General features: G+C 40.8%; 1 protein-coding gene across 4 annotated transcripts in view; it reads left to right on the forward strand.

The window, feature by feature from the left end:
- The window catches only part of CHCHD6 (coiled-coil-helix-coiled-coil-helix domain containing 6), a 109443-nt gene that overhangs the window by 1218 nt on the left and 88742 nt on the right, over window positions 1–19483 (forward strand). For all 4 annotated transcript variants that reach the window (XM_068201951.1, XM_068201950.1, XM_068201953.1 and 1 more), the window contains exons 2-4: window positions 1016–1145; window positions 2066–2120; window positions 3369–3495. In XM_068201951.1, the coding sequence (XP_068058052.1) occupies window positions 1016–1145; window positions 2066–2120; window positions 3369–3495 (312 nt within the window). The remainder of the gene's footprint in view (window positions 1–1015; window positions 1146–2065; window positions 2121–3368; window positions 3496–19483) is intronic.

Raw genomic sequence — 19483 nt, forward strand, 5'->3', positions numbered from 1 at the left:
TTTATATTTTTCTTTGGTTTTTTACATGTTATTTTTGTTTTTTTTTTTTTATTACTACCATCATTTTTATTGCTCTTGCTTCATGATACTTTTATGTGATTTCTCCCTAAAATCTGCCAGAAATGAACTGACAGAGTGTTGCTGTGGCTGCTTATTTTTCATCCCATTTTGACTAATTATTTTGTGCCTATCTCCTTGTTAAAGTATTTGATGGAGGTAAAATTATCTTTGCCTAATTTTTCTTTACAGGATATAGACAAGCATTTATGTCTTTAAAATTAGGAATTGGGCATGATAACAATATAAAATGAAGGTATTAAAAATGCTGTCAAGTTGGGCAGTAGTGGTATAGCTAAAAATATGTTTTCTACTGCGGCAAGTCTAGGTGGGGAACAGCCTCATTTAGTTTTGTGCTGCAACCAGACCCTCTGCCCTTGGCAGGAGGAAGGGGACAGTTTTAACAGTGCTGTGAGAAATCTTTTGGACTGAATTGCCAGAAAACTTCAAGTTAACTTTTCTTTCTTTTTCATGGGTTTGAACCCAAGTCAGGCAGTGAAAATGAAGTTGAGATTGCAAAAGTGTTTGCAGCCTTATGTGGGTGGGAGGCTGTTCTCTCTCATATGGGTTGCAGCATGTCTGCCATGCTGAGCTAGGTTCGAGAAGAGGAAAAGATGGACTTAGAACCTGCTTAATTCCTTTCCTTCCACTTCTGGTAGATTTGTCCCTGTACAAAGAGTTCACGTCTTTAGGGGTGCTCTCCACCTTTGTTGGTGTTTGTGGATGATTGTCTAGTGATGCTTTTAGGGTCAGGCAGTAGACTGGAAGTTTTGTCACTTACTGGTAGGGTATGGGTTTTGAAAATGTAAAGTCAACATACAAGTGCTGACTGCGTGGACTGGAGGGACATTGCAGTGAGGTGACTGACAACACTTCTGTGCTATCACGGGAACTAACAAACGGGGAGTTCATGGTGAAATACACACCAGAAACTGACTTGGCTGGTTCTGTGTTTCAGCTCACTGAAGATGTAGTGAACCGGATGAAAGGATCCTCTCAAAGTAGAAGGGACAACCAGAGATCTCCCCGTGCATCCAATGGCACAGCTCCATCCTCACTGGCTGCAGAAGGGAAACCCAGACCTACAGGTACTGTGGGGTGGTGCTGCCACTGCCTGTTTCAGAGGATGCTGGTAGTTATCAGTGCTACCCCGTTGTGAGAGGAGCTCTTTGGTTAGCCTGCATCACTCTGTGAACATTTCTAGCATTTCAGATCAACGTGTAATAAACAAGGCAGAGATAGTTTGCTTTTCATTTCTGGCAAGCTGCCTTGTTGTCTGCTGTGCCTACCCAGGGTGTATATTGTGCATGGGTGAGGGAAGTACTGCTTTTTATTCTTTGGAAAGAAGCTCATAGGGAAAGATAACCTGTCTAAGCCCAGCTGGCTAAGTGGATGATGAAATCTTGGTTTCTGAACTTGTCTGTCTTTACATATCAGAAAACTATTTGATTTCTATTGGTTCTCAAATAGACTTTGGTGATGTATATCAGCAGTGTGGATTTGTTTATGGCATCCAGACTAAAATGACATTAGGGAGCTAGGCCTTTGCTTTTAGGGATTTGTTTGCTGTCAGCCTCTGTCTTTCCTGAATGTAGATTTAGCTTTATGGATGACCTGAACACCATCAAATAATTTCATCTTCACTTGTGGAATCCCTTTTAATTACAAGGAGAGAAGGAGGTCAAGAGGAAGACTTACTGGAACTAGAGGAAGGAAATGGAAAATAGGTCTACAACCATGCTCATGCTTCAGCATATATAAGGGTTTAAGGAGTTAATATCCTCACATAGAAGTTTTCTGTAGGATGGTTTATTCAGTGTGCCTGTTTGAAAATGGTGCTGTTGGTGTGTCTGTTTCATAAATTCAAACTCTATCCGTCAAACTTAAATTTTTGACATTTTTTTCCCTTGATGAATAATATGAAATTCTCCTAAAATAATTTATGATGTGATGAAGGACTACATTTGTAGTACTATTAGTTGTCACAGATTTCTCTTCTCCTTTCTAGAAATTCAGCCACCAAAGGCAAGTGACTCTGCTGCAGAGCAGGATCTCTACAGGAGGTGAGGTGAAGCTCTTGAAAAAGACAATAGTTTAGCTCATTTGGGAATATATCTATGTATGCATATGTCTGTGTTTTACTTCAGTCTGAGCATAATGGGCGTGTGTTTGATAGTGGCTGAACATGAGCCCAGCTGAGCCCAGGTGGCCAAGTAGGCCAGTGGCATCCTGGCTGTGTCAGCAATAGGGTGGCCAGCAGGAGCAGGGCAGTGATTGTCCCCCTGTACTGGGCACTGTTGAGGCCACAGCTCAAATCCTGGGTCAGTTTTGGGCTCCTCACTACACAAAGACATTGAGGTGCTGGAGTGTGTCCAGAGGAGGGCAAGGGAGCTGGGGAAGGGGCTGGAGCACAAGTCTCCTTGGCACTAGCTGGGGGTGTTTAGCCTGGAGAAAAGGAGGCTCCGGGGAACCTCATGGATCTGCAACACCTGAAAGGAGATTGTAGCCAGATGTGGGGGTCAGTCTCTTCTCCCAGGTGTAACAAGTGACAGGACAAGAGGAAGCAGCCTCAAGTTGTGCGGGGGGAGGTTTAGGTTGGGTATGAGGGAAGATTTCTTCACTGATAAGGTGGTTAGGCATTGGAACAGGCTGCCCAGGGAAGTGATGCAATCACCATTCTTAGAAGTATTCAAAAGGCTTGTGGACGTGACACTTGGGGACATGGTTTAGTGGGGTACATGGTGGAGTTGAGTTAATGGTTGGACTTGATCTTTTCCAACCTTAACAATACTGTGATTCTATTCTATGATTACGTTTTGATACCTGAGGCTTTGAAGCCTTTTTTGGTTCAGGGATGCTTCTCTTAGTGCTGTTGCTGCATACATTTTGTGTGATTTTTCTTTCCTGTGGAGGAGCCAAAGAGCAGCATTGTCAGCCAGGCTGACTCCTTTTATTGCTGTATGTCCCTTGATCTTTTCCAAAGCAATGTCTATTTGTCTGGCTAATTGCTTCCTATTTTCATTATTTTCAGGTGATAATTTAAGTACTTAATAGAGCTAAATATAACAGAAGTATGAGCTTATGTGATTCTATGCCTGCTGTTGTTGCCAGAGCTGTACCTCACTGGAATTGCAGGTCATATTTGAAGTTTGTTGGGCTTTTGAGTTCCCGCTGATAATGGGATTGTGAGCAGATTTTGTGTCAAATAGATTCTGGATTTGTGTTTTGGTTTTAAGCAGGGCTACTCCATGACAAGCCATGTTGCCAGAAGTCTGCTGATGACCTTCTCTCTGCATTTGATGCTCATACAGGTATGTGGAAGAACAGACACTAGTCCAAGAGGAGTTGCTCTGGCTGGCCAAGAGAGAGAGGGAAGCAGCCAGTGAGGCCAAGGAAAGGAACAGCATTATTGAGGAGAGGCAGAGAGCAGCCCAGCTGGTGAGTAACAAACCCCCTGCTATGTTTCCAACCTGCACAGGATAAAATGGCTTTGCTTGAGGGGATTCATTTAATGTCACTTGTGTGATGAACTTAGAAACTTGGGTTTAGGCTGAAATATTCCTCACCTCACTCATCACTTAACATTTGGCTCGCAGTGCAGCTGCAAGCTCCACTTGCAGCATGTCACTCCATGCTGCCAAGGCATGAAGGATGGCTGTGCTAGGGACAGCTTTACCAGTGGCAGGGAGTATGGTGTGTGTGTGTATGTGGTCCTTGTCTAGCTCAGAGAACTCTTCTGAGCTCTCAAGTGTATGAAATAAACGTTTCAATATATACAGGATCAAATTCTGCTGACCTGATATATCCTGAGACTTTGCTCTGTTTTTTTCTAGGTTATAATAGTGCATGTACACAAATTAATAACAAGTAACCATGTTTTCATTTGTTTGAGTCTTTTATAAATCTGGTAACAGAAGAGCTGTTGTAAAACTGTCAAGTATTGCAACCTTTTGAGGAAGGTCTAGGATTGATTTTTAGTGCCCAGAAAGCATAAACCCTTTTTTGAACACACCACTGACTCCCAAACCAATTTGTTCTTGCCCAGCAGGCAGACTGACTTTCGGGGACTTCTTGCTGCAGCTTTTTCTATTAGTCAGGCACCTTGGTGTTATGATGACCCATTAGGTTGCTGTCATGCCAGTGCTGAGAAGAGCCGTGCTGGAGGCACAAGTACAGTGAGATGAGGCTGAGTAGAGCAAAAGGCTTTTATCAATCACTACAGTACACTGGGATTGTCATTGGTGCTTAATATTCACATGATATTATTTTAGATTGTTTTCTTTTACATACTGCCATTCCTATGGCAATGGTGTACTGTCTGTAACCAGTGCAGAGTCCTACTGGAGCTGCCACTTTTTCCTGATCTGCAGTGGTGTCAGGGTGTGACAGTGAGGTGGGGCCATGCTTGCCACAGTGAGATCCAACTGCTCATTCCTTTAGACTGTGCTGTTAAAACTTTATTGAGAGTACTAGATCAAGAGAGCTCTCCTTGCCTGGTGCATACTGAAGGGATGGTTTAGGGAAGGGACATACTGGAGTATGGATAGTCTTTATTGTGGTTCTTTTATCCTACTGATCTGTAGCTTAACAAATGTGTACTTGATTTAAGTGGAGAATCCTGTGAGGTTTGGGGTTTTTTAATATGTTGAATGCTAGCAGGCTTGGCTTCCCCAGGCAAAATGTGAAGCATTTAAAAATATACAGATATTTTTGGGAAGGGACTGAATAAATAAAATATATGTAAGAATGGTGACAGTGGTACAAAGAATAGGTCTTTATAGCTGTAGTCCATCTCTGACAGTGATCCCTAGCAGCTGCTGATGGAGAGCATGAGGACAGAGCAGGAATATAACACTATTTCCCACCTATACCCTTGGAAATGCTGATTTTCTAAGACTCAGAGGCTTTGAAAGCAAGAGGTTGTATTTTCACTTTGGTGGTTAACAGTCTTTAAGGAAATTCTCTTCTGTGAATTGGTCTGTTTGTGGTTTTGGACCCAACTGTACTTTGTCTCCATGATAAAATCTGTGTATGATTGGATTGGTAGGTGTCTGAGATTGCTCTCCTAGATAGATACAGCTTGTGAATGGTTGCTGTGTGGCAGGAAATTTCCTCTTGGCAGATTGTATCGTGATGATAGGGTGCTGGATCACTGCTGAGCTTCAGAGCAGTGATGTCTGAGGCAGGTGACTGTTGCTCCTCTGCAAAGGACATTTGGGTCAGCAGGTGCAGTATTAACACTCTTTCCACTAGAGAGAGAATATTCTCTTTATGAATGCAGTTAACTGGCTTCTGTAAGAGCAAGGGGAAGAAGTTGTTGGTGGATTTGTTGTCCAATCTGAAGATATGACTTTGCTCAAAGTAGAGCCCTGCCTCTCTGCAATGAGGTGGAGTGTAATCCTGAAGAAATGTGACTAGCGGAGTCATGCAATATTTGTGAAATGCAAAGAAGACACCTCTAACTGCTGGAACCTGACTGGAACCTGACTGCTCACATAGAAAAGCTGCTTCATTATCTGAATTAGCTTTCAATCCTGTAGTGTTGCATACCCATACCATGCTCTGTAAAAATCTGTTTAAGGTCCCATTGTGATAAATAGTGACCAGAGTGTGTTAGCCCAGAATGGGGTGGAAGAATGAAAAACTGTTACATTTCATTGCTTTTTAACTATCTCTTGATCAGTCATAAATTTAGGATCCTTAAAAAAAGGGATAGTCTAGTCTGTCCTTGCAAAGATGAGGACAGAGCTGTTGTTTGTCAGCTTCTAGATATATTCCTAAAAAGGAACTGTTGTGGCCAGACTTAAATTATTGGGATCCCTATCAGACTTGCTGTATCTCAGCTACAGTTTCATTTTGGGCATGGTTACCTTATTGTATTGACTCAAGCCTACTAAAACCATGTCTGTCCTTTGTCTTCTAGTATTATCCTCCTTTATTATGAATAGGGCTTGAGTGTTTCTTGCTCTTCTGTTTTTAAGCCCCAGCAAATGGGGAAAATACTGGATATGAGCTGTTCATCCATGTCTTGTGTCAATCTTCTCTTTCACGTAGAAGATAGTAGTGGAACTCAAGGTATCTAGTGGTAATCCACGTACAGATAGCAATGAAAATTATCTGCTTACATTTATAAGAGAGAAACTTCCAGGGTTGTTTTTGTTGTTGTTGTGACCTATTAGGGAAATGAGATTAAAAATGGGGCAACTCCCATGAAAGAAATAACAAAGGAATAATTTGCTTCTTAAGCAGCACTTAATTTGGTAAAAATTGAAAACTATGCCACATATAATTAGAAAATTTGATTCATTTTTTTTAGTATTTGCATTAAGATCTTGAACTGCCCTGTGCTCTTAACATATCAATAGTTCAGTGATTAGTAGCCCTTTTTTGTACTGTTGTCTGCAGTAGTGCTGGAACATTCCCCTGTAACCATACCACTTGTATAAATCCAAGTACCATAGATGTATTTTGAAGTGATTTCATTGTGGTTGTGCTGAACATTGCATGTCGTTTAATCTATTCTTTATAGCTTTCACTCACTGGCTTTTATTATTGGAAATATTGCTATAAGCACTTCAGTGTTATTATATGGTGCACACAAAGAGAGGGTGGACTAGAATTAACCTTTGATATGGAACTTGCTGTCAGCTTCTGGGGCCAGTTACTAGATTGTTTATAGGGTAGGGTGCAGATTAAAATTTATTGTTATTTTATTGTGGTTTGTATATTTTGTTTAGCTAATTTTTTCTCCTTGAAGTGTACTGGTTTCAAGAGGGATTTAGAGTTAAATACCTGGCTCCTTTTCTACATTTTTGTCATGACCTTTCTTTTTCTTTTAATGACTTTGGAGAAGGTACTTAGCTTCCAGTTTCCTTAGGTTTTGAGTAAAACTCCTTACAGCTTTAGTTTAAGAAGCAAAACAGCTCTATAAGTAATAGTGCAGCATTCTCTTTCCTCTTTGAGTGAATATGGCTTTTTGATTAACCCTGGGGACTGGCTCAAATGAAAGTAGTCTGCTAAGCTGCTGTAGAAGAACTCTCCCCAATTTGTATTAGAGATAAATTTTTTTTTTGTTTGTGCAGCACTGCAGGATCATGGTGCTGAATGGACTCTTTGAATAATTTAATGCTGTGGGTACTTACAGCACAACAAGGATTATATGTACAGTGTTTCAGAGCAAGGCCTAGGGTGTTTAACTAATGCTGGTGCTGTGCCTAAAGTCTCATGTGAAATACCCAAGAATTAACACAGCTATCTTTAAATCCTTTTCTATTTCTAGCATGAGGAACTTGCGAAGTTGTCAGTCAAGTTATTTAATTGCTTGACTATGTTGTGAATAGTCTCACTATTCCTCTATGCGAGAAATCTTTCCTTTTGCATTTCCAATTAATCAAAACTTGTTCTCTTAACTTCTCAGTTCTTTTGGGTTTCTTTTTTTTTTCCCTCCTTCCTACCAGTAAAGGAAGCTTTGCAAACAAAGCTTCTCTTTTTCCTCCTTTTTGCTTTTGTAATCCCTGAAGGTTGAGCAGCATGTGCAGCATATGCATCAGGAGCCTCTTGGAGCCAGGGACTCTGTGCCTGATGGTTTTTACTGAAACCTTTAAGACAAATCAATGTGGAATGGGGATGGATAAAAGCAGAAGCTGGGGAGGGGGGAATAAACGTGATTAAGCGAAGACATCTCATTACTACTCTAGAAAGGGAGGATTATAACTTATAAAATAGGAGGATCTCATTTAGAGGCCATGTGCACTTGTGTTATCAGGACAGAGGGAGAGCAAATAGAATAAATGAAATTAATACTTTGAAAAGAAGCATTACCCGGATTTGAGCATTGAACTAATATGATTTCTGCAAAGCCCTGAAGTTCTTATCTCCCCATTAAATACCCCAAGGATAATGGCTTTGTCAGAGTTATTGACCAAAAGTCGTCGTCTTCCTTCTCATTTTGAAAGAACGAGTTCAGAAATGGGGTGATGGTAGGACAGACTATGCACTATGACCAGCTGTTTCAGGCAAGACTGACAGGCACTGGCTGCTGCTTGAAACAGACTGGGCAGGGAATTCATAATTGCTGGAAAGTTTATCCAGCAGCCCATGATGGATGACTTGCTATTCCCAGTGCCTGCTCACTGGCTTGCTGGATGGCAGCCTTTGCTTTCTGGTGGTTCCAGCATTGGACTGTTGTGACTAGCATGGCTTAAATGGGCATGAAAGGAAATACAAGAATATGAGTTTGTTTCAGGTTGCTCCAGTAGCTGATTGTAATTGGTTGTAGGCTGTTGAATTCTTTCAGATGATTTCTTGCCCAGATATAATCTTTGTTTCTCAGAGCCTCTCATCTCCTCTTCTTGATTCAGGAAAGATGGGATGAAAGAAGAATACATGATTGGGAGTGCCTTTGATGAAGCAGTGGGTTTTGATAAATTCACTTTGTGAATGTGGCATTCTGAATTCTTGGGCTGTGCTATGGCATACTTTGGACACTTCCACCCTGAATTTAGTGTATATTGGGCTGCTGACATTTTAACTGGTATGCTTTCTTCTCCATTTCAAAGAATGTGGAAGTAAAACTGCTTAAAATTACTGAAAACAGCATAAACAGCCAGTTCATAGATTGTTACAATGGAGGAGAATTTTGGTGTTAGGGAGTGATGAGATACTTTCTTTTTTACTTTGTAGGCATGAAGGAATGATCCAATCAGCCCATTTGTGCAAAGTTTCCTTTATATTCCTGGTATTTGATGAAGCTTTAAGTGAATCTTGTGGGGTTTTTTGCTGTGAATTGCCCACTGTTGTTGATCAGTGTCAGCAGTAGATGCAGCTGAGCTGGTACTGAAGATTGTTTTAGAAACTGTGCTGAACATGATTTACTTTGTTAAGGCTTTCATTTACTTTGTGATAAGCTGGGGATCAGCTTCATCCTGGCTGATTAGCCGTAGGTAAGCATTCCTAGATTAACCGGGGTTTTGTAGTGTGTAATCTCCTACCATTGTGACAAGCTGTACTGACCGGATGAGGCCCAGCAGTAGCATGGTGTTTGTTGGAACTTTGACAGTGTGGAGCCATCAGTGAAGTGACACTGCTGGTTTCAAGGTCAGGTCTCTATTGTCAAAACTTGTCTTTTTTTTTCCTCCCTGTTTTTGTTTGAGTTGATGTAATGAAAGGTATTGTCTCTGTGAGCTTTGCATTATGGTTTGGAGACTGCTCACCTCAGGGACAGTTTATTTGGTCCTGCTGGCTCTACAGCTAAAACACAGCATGCTGAGCTGAACCCTTCCCTTTCTAAAGCTGTAAACCTGTGTATAAAAAATAGGTTGGTTCTGGGAGGTGACATGGCTAACGCATGAGGTTGGTGTTTCCTGGCTTTTTATTTTCTGAAATACTTCTTGATTGAAGTTTTTTTATGGGTGAGGCAGAAAACATCGATTGAAATCTGTGAAAGTATGGAGGCTTGTTTTAAATAATAGTGGAAAACGAGGAAAAAGCCCATTTAGTTTGATTTTCATTGATGTTGCAGTTGTTAGGAACAGGTTTTCATACGTGTTTATGAAAGACAGCTTTTTTTTAAGATTATTTTTATGTTTTCTTTAGAAAATAAGTGGTGCATTTAGTTATTAGAATCTTCATTCCTACCTACAGTTGTGGGGGCAGCACGTCCTCACGAAGGTGGTTTGCTGTGGTTTGGCTCTCTGCAGAGCGTTCACAAGGCTGTATGTCAAACACCCAGAGCTGCCTCGGTGCCTGCAGAACCAGGTAGGGTCACAGCCAGGTTAGCAAGAGTGGCAGTGTCTTGGGCTAGAAGTTGCAATGCAGTTGTTTTTGATTGCTCTTACTAATTGACAGCTAATTCTTTCACTCATTAAATGAAGCTGCCTTTTCAATATGTTGATACAAATGGAAAGATTTATTTTTAGGTTTGAGACTCAATGATTTATTACTAAATGTTGTAAACTATTGACGGGGTATTTAAATATCTTCAGTCCTTGTGCCTTGTATCCCTCTCAGTCTTGCTGTGTTAGCCTGAGACACTCTTCCAGACTTTCTCTTGAAGAAAATATATTAGTATGTGGAGACTTTAAAATGAGTGGTCTGTTATTCTATAGTCTCAGGCCTGAACATCCCTACTTTTCGCTACAATTGGGCTCCTCTTTGTCTGCTACCCTCCACTATAAAAGTGGGTTTATTTCTTCAGTGAAAGAATTACTTAATGAAACCATTAAAACATTAAACATTTAAGGGATCCCTATAGAAAATAATCTTGAAGTGTTAAATGATGGACTTTGGAAAGGTTTGCATTAAATTTAAGCTTGGGATGGTGAGGATCTATCTACATGTCTTCTACCTCCAGCAAGCTAATAACTTGTGTTCTCTGGAGCATCAGTGAGGTCTAAATTTAACTAAAGCAATTTTGGAGAGCGTGCACTACAATAAAGGCAGAAATTGAAAACACAGCCAACGCAAAAGAGAACCTCCTCTTTTCTTGAGGGAAGGAGAAGGTGTTACCTGGCTAAGGGTAAGATTCTGCCTATGTACTGCTTATTTTCCTGCTGCTGCTGCTCTGATTTGTCAGACATTTATAGCATTTTTTAATAACTTCCAATTTCTGCAGCTAGTCTTTTATCTCCTGACTGAAGGTTAATTTGTGTTTGGAGAGTTTTCGCCGACTTCAGCAGCTGATGGTCGTTTGTGCTTCTCATTTTTTGTAGTCTCTTGAGCTAAGAGACCTTATCACAAGGTTGGCCTTTTTTAAAATCCAACAGCTGCAACAAATTGAAGTTGTCTCGGGTGCTGCCTACTTCCCCTGTCCTACCTTCCATTTTCCATGCCTGTATTTCACACTTTTTTTTTTTGTCTACCAAGTTTATATATTCCACAGAAAGTTCTTCAAGATTCATTTGTTCTGATTTAGGGTTACTGTAAAGCCATTTCATCATTTAAGAAGTAAAAGATAAGATTAGCCTTCACTTTCCCCTATGTATAACTGCAAAATATTCAATTCATAAAGAAATAGGAGAATAAAATATTGATATTTTTCTGTGACTGGTCCAGCAAAACTAGTACTGAGTCTTCTTATTCTGCTGTCAGACTACTGTGTTGTAGAGAATTCTGCTCTAATTTACAGCTCATTGAGGGGGGCATAAGCAGCACAAGACAGGCCCAAAGGCCAAACTGTGTCTTAACTGTTGTGTGGATCACCACCTCTTCCATGCACTGTGGTGTCCCAGCCGGAATCACTGCGTTCCACCCCTTCATCCACATACAATTTACCTTTCTCAAGCATAGGTAAGTTACAGATTAAATTAGCAAACTGCTCAGCTAATAGGAAGATTCCTGATGGGCTGGAATGTATCTGTGTGATAGCACCTGTCAGTGCACAGCACAACTGGCACGGGTATTCCAGTAGGAATTCACCAGCTGCTCGTGGGCTTCTCAAGCTGCCAGAGCCAGGCCCAGCAGAGCAGGTGTGTCCTGGTCAAGATCATGTTTCCTCAAATACAGTGTCTTCCACAAGTCCCAGTACAAATGGCTTTGTTGGATTGATACTAGTAGATCAAACTGAGTCTAAATGGTATGTGTGAGTAATCAAAATAATCACCGATGTAACTTTTTATTTCTCACCTTAAAGAACAGTTGGAGTGAGCTGATACAAAGACTAAGTTTCACTGAGGTTTTTTCCAGTTTGTTTATTCCCTCTGCTCCAGTTGGACATCCTCAAACCTGCCCCAATTTGCTGATGTTTATTTTAATTCTTGCTTGCTTCCTTCTTTGTCTCTCCATCTTTTTACTTTCCCAAAGCTGCAGGATGGTTTGCTCCTGCTGCCTCTCCTTGTTGTTGGTGTTATCAGGCACGTGTGCAGGGGGTGAGATTGCAAACGCCGCCGTTCTCCGGGATCTTAAGCATCAGACAATGTTTTACACGGCGTCCCATTCTCTAGCTGGCTGGTTGGACATGATGTTGGTACCTTATCTTCACGCTGACACACACTGGACATTAATAGAAATACATTGCTGAGGCACATGTGTGGAATTTCAAGCAGCCTTTCTAGCTGTGCTTTAGATAGTCTATTGTGTGCTTAACCTCTTGGAAGAGGTTTTGATGAGAAAAGCATGATGTTAACTCTTGGGTGGCTGGCTGGACTCTCTCAGAGTTCATTATTATAGTCAGCCTAATATCCTCCTAATTGAATGCTGCTTATCTATTTTGGAGTTTCAGCAGGTTTAAACTTACCTTTCTATGACTAATATTTCTCCTTACTAATGCAGATTTTTAGGGAAGAAATAACTGTGGACATGCACATGAGGATGAGGTAGGAAATGTGTTGCTGCTGAAGGAACTGAGTTGCCAGCACCTTTATGTAGCTTTGTCTGAAGTCTGTCCCTTTATTATTTTTGGCTCTCTGATTGCTGTACATCAACTAAAAAAATTACCTGGATGCAGCTGCTTCTATTTGCCAGGAATTCTTTCTGCTTTTGGAGCACATCAGAATTTTTTTTTTTTTATGCTGTATCTGTATACTTTCTCTGCTTGTTTGCTATGGCCATCTGCAATTATCTGTATTATTTATGAGTGCTGAGTAAAACATGACGGAAAGTAGCTTCTTAAAGGGACTGTACTAAGGGAAAGGAAATGAGTTGATGACTTTGATTTTTTTAGACAATGAAAATAGAACACCTGCAAGCTTGTGAGGAAGGGGAAGGAATTAGAGTTAGCTGTATTTCTTTTTCCTGTCTGTGCATTACATAGGGGGTTTAGAGCCTTTTTAGCCTTGAAGACTTTGTGATAATGGGCAAACTTGAAGGATGATACAGTAGGAATCGAGTAAAAATTGATCAAACAGACTGAGCAGAGCTATGTATAATTACTGTCCAAAAGAAAAAAGCTCAAAAAAAAGTTTAATATTCGCTTGAATAGAACATTAGACCAAGGATACATTTGTTAAATAACAAGTGCTCTTCCAATTAGGACTGAGAGCTTGCCATTTACATTCACTGCATCTTCAGCCTAATGCTTTTGCTGTGGAAAAAGCGGTTCGCTGTCTGGTAGATGATTTCAAGCCCCTTTATTTTTTCAAAGATACAGGTTCATGTCTCTTCTTTTCTCTCCATCCTCTGAGCAGAATGGATTTGTTCATCTTGCTGTAGCTGTAATTGGCACTGTCAAGCTGAGACTGTGGGTGACCCCACCCCCGGCTTCCGAACTTCCAATACACAAAAGGTTCCTTACAAAAGCTGTTCCCTTCCCAGCTGAAGACTTGAGTAATCACTCATTTTTGTGTGTTCATATGATATTCTCTCCTAGTTTAACAGCTAAATGTGGAAAAAAGGAGATTGGAAATAAAGATATGTTAAAAAATGCCAAACCAAAACAACCAAACCCTCAAAACCAACAAACCACACAAAGAAGCACCCTGAAAAAAACCCAAATCAGACAAACTCCTCCCAAAGCAACAACAGTAACAACAATCACTATATCAGCTGAAAATAAGGTTGCATGGTTCTTAACCCTTTTTCCTTTTATAAACTTCTGTTATAAGTACACTTCTGTTATAAGTACAAAACTGAAAAAGCTTGACAGCTTTAAACTGCAAAGCCAGCTACAATTTTAAAGATAATGAGCATCAGTCCAGCCTATAGTTTTCTATCATTTAAAAAGTTGTCTCCCCAGCTGCTGTGCTGTTTCCTGTTCAAGACTCAGCATTTTGCAGTGTAATTTTTCAAAGCTTTGTTTTACTGAAGGTTATCATAGGGTTCTGTTAAAAAGCTGCTTGCCTGTGATTTCCTGTTAAACAGTGATCTGCAAAAAGAGGTGGTTCCATGGTCAAGTAAGATTTTGATACTGTTCCTTTCCTGGGAACAGAAGTGGGATGCATCAACACCCTTCCCCATCTGATGGCTGCTCAGAAGCCACCTCTCAGGTCACAGCTCTTGTTGTAGATTGTGCTGAATGTCTAAATGCAGCCTTGAAGCTGTTGCCAACCCAATTGCATTTTCTTTTTTTGGACTAGTTTACAAGTAGTCCATCAAATTTCATTCATCTGGTCTAAAAATAAGAGTTTTCATTGTAATTAATCTGGGTGAAATGTCAGTTTGTGTCCAGCTTAAGTGGGAACCATTACCTGTGCTTATTCTCCAATGTCATCCTGCCATAGCAGGCTTTTTTTCTGAGCTTAATAAGGGATATGGTAAGGTACCTGCAGGGAGAGAAGCACTAATGGTCTTAGCTGCCATTCTTCTCTGTGTGGATGGGACTAATGTGGTTGATAAATACTTCCCTGTCTCAGGCCTTGCAAATGCAGGCTACTCCCTTAGGAAAGAAAGAAGCTCAAGGCATACCATGGGTGTTTTCAGGTGTGATTGAACCAGCTAGAGAGAAGAGATTTTCTCCAGCATAGAGGAATTTTAATCTCACTTAATTTCAGTGTTTTACTGTGAAGTATCTTGGTGATCAGATGATAGGTTTTTCTTGGTGATTAGATGATAATCTTGGTGATTAGATGATAGGTTTTTCTGACCACCTGCACATGCAAGCTTAGGAAAAATTGTACCTTGTTGTTTGCTTATCTGTTTAGGAGTTACATCTGCTTTTTGTACAAGAAATGTATCTTACTGGGCATTCTAAAACTGTAGCAAAAGTTCACATGTTTATAAGAAGGAGTAACAAACTTTCATGTAGTCATACTAATTTCCTCTAGTTGCTTGCTGCCCAGCAGATGTTGCTGTTGAGCTTGGTTAGGCCCCACCGTGCAGGTCATCGAGTCATCTGCCTATTATAAGAGCCATGATGCAGAGTGATTGGGAGCTAAGTTTCCTCCTTGAAAATTCATGTCATCTACTGCTAAGTCAATACACTGTCCAGAAGCTTAAGGTACATCTTGTGCAGGCGTGTGTGTAAATAAATAAATGATATTAGAATGTCTTTTTTGACCTATGCATTATGTTTTTCACTTCATTACTGACTGAATTCTTATCAAACTTTCTGCTTTCATTACCAAAGCAGTTTTGATAGCTTGGTTTTTATAATTATTTTTGAGGGAGAGTGTTTTTTTTGGCTTTTCAAGTGAGCCTTTAAGATGTGGTGGTGCAAAGAGAGTCTGATAAACAATTCACAAACAGCATATCCTCATCAATATCCCTTTGAATGCAGGATTTGGGAAAATCTATCACCTGCCTCATGCAGAATCTGGGAGATGAATTAAGTTTCTTATGTGGGGTCAAACCCACTGCTCTGTCCAGCAGCTGCTCTGTGTATTGGTCTTGCAACAGCAAGCACATCTGTGCTCTGCTTTGCAGTTCTTTGGGGTGTGATTCTCATTGTAATACCTTTATTTCAGAACTAAAATGTTTTTAATGTGCACCTCAGTTGTCTGCCAGCGATGATGCCTTCACTGAGTTCATACAATTTTCCAGCAGTGTCGAGAGCATTTGGAGAGCAGCAGTGAGTATTTCCTGAAGGTGGCACTGAAGGGACACACATGAAGTCTCCTTTCCAGGGGTGGAGCAGGAACTGCTGAGCCCTCAAATTGCTTGCATACCAGTGAAATGTCTCAAAGTTTTTGCTTATTTGTTTTCCTTCTGACTCTAGGTTCTCCAGGAGTTACCATAATATTTTTCAGGATGAGTTTACACTAAGTTTTTGGAGTTCATTGCTTCCTACAGAAATTGCAAAATCATAGAAACGTTTGGACTGGAAAGGACTCTAAGGATTATCTAATTCCAACTGTCCTGCCATGGACAGGGATTTCATTCTCTAGCTCAGGTTGCTGAGGGCCCCATCCAACCTGGCCTTGAACGTTACCAAGGATGGGGCATCCACAGCTTCTCTGGCACAACCTATTGCAGTGCTTCATCACCCTTTGAGTAATGAATTTCTCCCTAACATCTACTCTAAACCTGTCCTCTTTCAATTTAAAAACATTGCCCCTTGTCTTTCATCATTTGGAGCTGTGAGGCCACTGTCAACTGACAAAATATACAAACTGCTTGTCTTTTATTTTCTGGCCATGCTGCCTGGGGTTCTTTCCTGCTTAATGTAGAGATGTAGAACTTGTGACATTGCTGTATGTTCAGGCTGCAGAGGGGAGGACAAGGTTGTTGTGAAGGCAGCAGGTTTTCACACAAATGGTGTGGTATGTTCTCAGCCACCTCTGATTTGTCTTTGTTCTTCAGCTCTCCAGTTGGTTTCTAGCAGTGTTTCTTGGAGGGGTAGATAACAGCTGTTGAGTGCAAGTTTGGTTTTGGAAGTGGTGGAAGAGAGTGGCAGATGCTGTCCTAATGACATCTCATGTTTGCTGTCAAAACAGAGATTGCTGCCTCCATTCCTCAGATCCTCTTTAGGATTCCCTGATTTGACCTACACTCTGGCCTTCTAATGAGATACTCTCCAAAGCCTGCTCTGTAAAAATTTCCTATTACATCTGTGTCTCTTTGGCTTTGACTATCTGCAATTAGACTGTGTAGACTGAGAAGACCAATAGTGAAGGAAAATGGAGTTTCAGCAGAAGTTTGAAATGCATCTGCAGTGCTTTTGTGAAAGTAGTATTTCAGGTCAGTCTTCACTGATATGGTAAGTTTCTCACTGATTTGAGTAATTTGGAGCTTAAAAACATAAAGATGATCTAGCTGGCCTTGGCTGAAATGAATTATTGCTATTAGCACAGAATCTTCTTTAGCAAGAAAATCTGGTGGTTGACTGGAATTCCTGCAGTTTCTTAGGCAGGGGATTTGTATCTCTTCACCTGTTTTCAAGAATGAGAAACAAGTTATAAAAACCACTTAAAGGTTCAGTTAAGATTTATTCTGCCTGCATAACTGCCTCCCATAATAACTTTAATATGCATCATCCTGAAACTCTTAATTGGCCCTGGTGTTGGCAGGGCTTTCAGACCCAGCAGAATCTCCACTGTTCAGCATCTTTTAGGAAGGAATGTAGCCAGAGAAGCACAAAAGATGAAATGGCTGCCTTATAAATTCTGACTGACCTTGAGAGTCCTTGTTCTAACAAGCAGGAGGATGCTGTTGAAACCATCTAGATGAGACCAGTGATAGGAGTTGTGTGTAGGTGGGCAATTGGTGAGGCAAGAGGAAACGATGGGGAGAGGCCTCATGGGTTTGGTGGGAGGAGGTGGTTTCACTGTGGGCCATGTACCTACTTATCCCGTTGTTTCTGTTGTTGGTTGGAGTCTTGTCTGTACTGACACTGATTAATTTTTATTTTTCTTCTCATGGGTACTTGTGGGGTTGGGCTGTGGTTTGAGCTAACCCATTTTGTCAGAGCTGGTTTATTTTTTTAGGAAATTACCCCAGTCACTTGTTCTTCTCTGCTTAGTGGCTGCCTGGTTCCCTGTGTGGGTGCTCATCAGATAGATCAGAGCCCGACTGAGAAGGTTGAAATTTTCCTAAGCTTTTCCTCTGCTCTCCTTTTACCTGGGTGGAGGTGGAAGCCTGCCAGGCTGTGCTGGGGTTGTGTGGTTTCTGTGAATGATGGAGGACTGTTGTTCTTGCTCTCCTGGGCTGTCAGTCGGATACCTTTTGCAGACCCTAAATTCACTTTAAAACAAAGCATTTGGCTTAGTTTATTTAATTCCATTAAGTAATTTCACTGCTAATGCATAATTATCTACAGCAGTGACACTCGTCTATGCTTTAATTATCACAAAGCTGCACAACTCCCCCTCCCCCCTGCCTGGAAGTTGTCACTTGTGCAGGGTGGTTTTGCAGAGATAAGTGTGTAATACATGGCAGTGCTTTGGGTCTCACAATACTCAGACAGTTGCTGATTGCTAAATGTAGGCAATAGAAGAGGCAACAATTTTGGTCTCAGTCTTCTATTAGTGGTTTTTATCTGTGTGGAGTGAGAGACGTTGGAAAGGAAAAAGCTTATCAAAACTTCATAATACTGGCTTGAAGATAAAGATGTGAGCAAGTGCTGATTGGAGACATTAAGCTTGCAGGAGTTGGGAAAATTTGGAAGCATAAGTATTTGTTTTTCTTTTGAAGAAATGAAGCATCAGCGATCCTGGGCAGCAGCCCATGAACCCTGTTTGTGTTTAAGGAAGATTCTTTGTATTTATCTTTTTTTTTTTTCTCCCCCTCCCTGCTTTGTTACTGACTCTTTTTGGTAAACACCCTTTAAGAGTGGAGAAGAGCCCAGTAAAAATTATTGATTCAGCCAGTCATTGTGAGGAAACAGAGATTCAGGGTATTTACTCCTGAACTCGGAGAAGATGCATGCTTGAGTGAAATACCTGCTGTTTCTTAACACCACACACTTGTTTGTTGAGGAGTGATTTTGTTAAAGGAGATGACAAGGTCTGCCTGATATGAGTAGAGGTTACATGGGCAATATGATACTTGTGTCATTGAAAGGTAAAGGTCTGTTTGGGAATAACGTGATCTATGAAAGATTTCTAAACCCTTGCAAAATGAAGGCAGAAAAAGCCAGAGGGGGCTCATAATTGTACTTCTCTAGTTTCACAAAGCTGAGAGGACTGGGTTGGAGACACCTCATTTAACTTGCAATGATGCGCTGAGGTTTGTGGATGAAGAACACCTGGAGCCTGTGTCAAAAAGAGAGCAAATCTTGAGAGGGACCTGATAGAGATGAGGATGGTATGAGGAAGCATAACCTCTGCATTATCTTATAATAGATGGAAATGAGGCCATTTGTTGGTGTTATCTGTGGCAGAGATGTTCTGCCAACTACCTTTGTTTGGAACTCTGGCCAAGACGTGCAGTATGTAATTGTGCTCCAGCTTCTATCCTGACTGAATTCTTAGGCTTGAAATTACATTTTTTCACATACAAAAGCACTGAATTTTTTTCCTTTGTATTGTTACGATGAAGGCAATTTTTGGTTGCTGGCTGTCAGGAATGAGGAAGGGAGGACTATAGAGCTTGTGTTATAACATGCATTCTCAGCCTCTACTGCACCTGGCTGGCAGCAGTGGCACCTGTTTGAGCAAAATTCCTTTGGCCTAGAAATATGTTATGTATTTTTTTTGGCCCAAGGACATAGTGTTAAGTATGTCACTTGAAGACCTTGCAGCTTGCTAAGCTCTAAATCTTACCATCAACCTCATACTTGTTTTCTGTGGTACTTACAGCTATAGTGGTTTATGCGCTTCCCAGATAAGAAGACTGGCATAATATGGTGGTTAGTTTGGTTTTCTTCCTCTTAGGAAGAACTGTACTTCCTAAAGAGGTCATATACTCACCCTACAGTAATTTAGTCTTGGACCTTTCTTTCTGGGAACCTGAACACGAGTGACAATTTCCAAATGTCTCTTATCTAAATGCTGTTGGCTGAAATACCTTTCATATCTGGCAAAGGGTCCTCACATAGAAAGAATTTAAAGTGACAGAACTGATACCCAGAACAGTTGTTGGGTTTTTAGTTTTGTGTACAACTTGCCTGAAAACCTTC

This window comes from Anomalospiza imberbis, chromosome 11 (assembly GCF_031753505.1).
Source record: "Anomalospiza imberbis isolate Cuckoo-Finch-1a 21T00152 chromosome 11, ASM3175350v1, whole genome shotgun sequence".
NCBI classification, from domain to species: Eukaryota; Metazoa; Chordata; class Aves; order Passeriformes; family Viduidae; genus Anomalospiza; species Anomalospiza imberbis.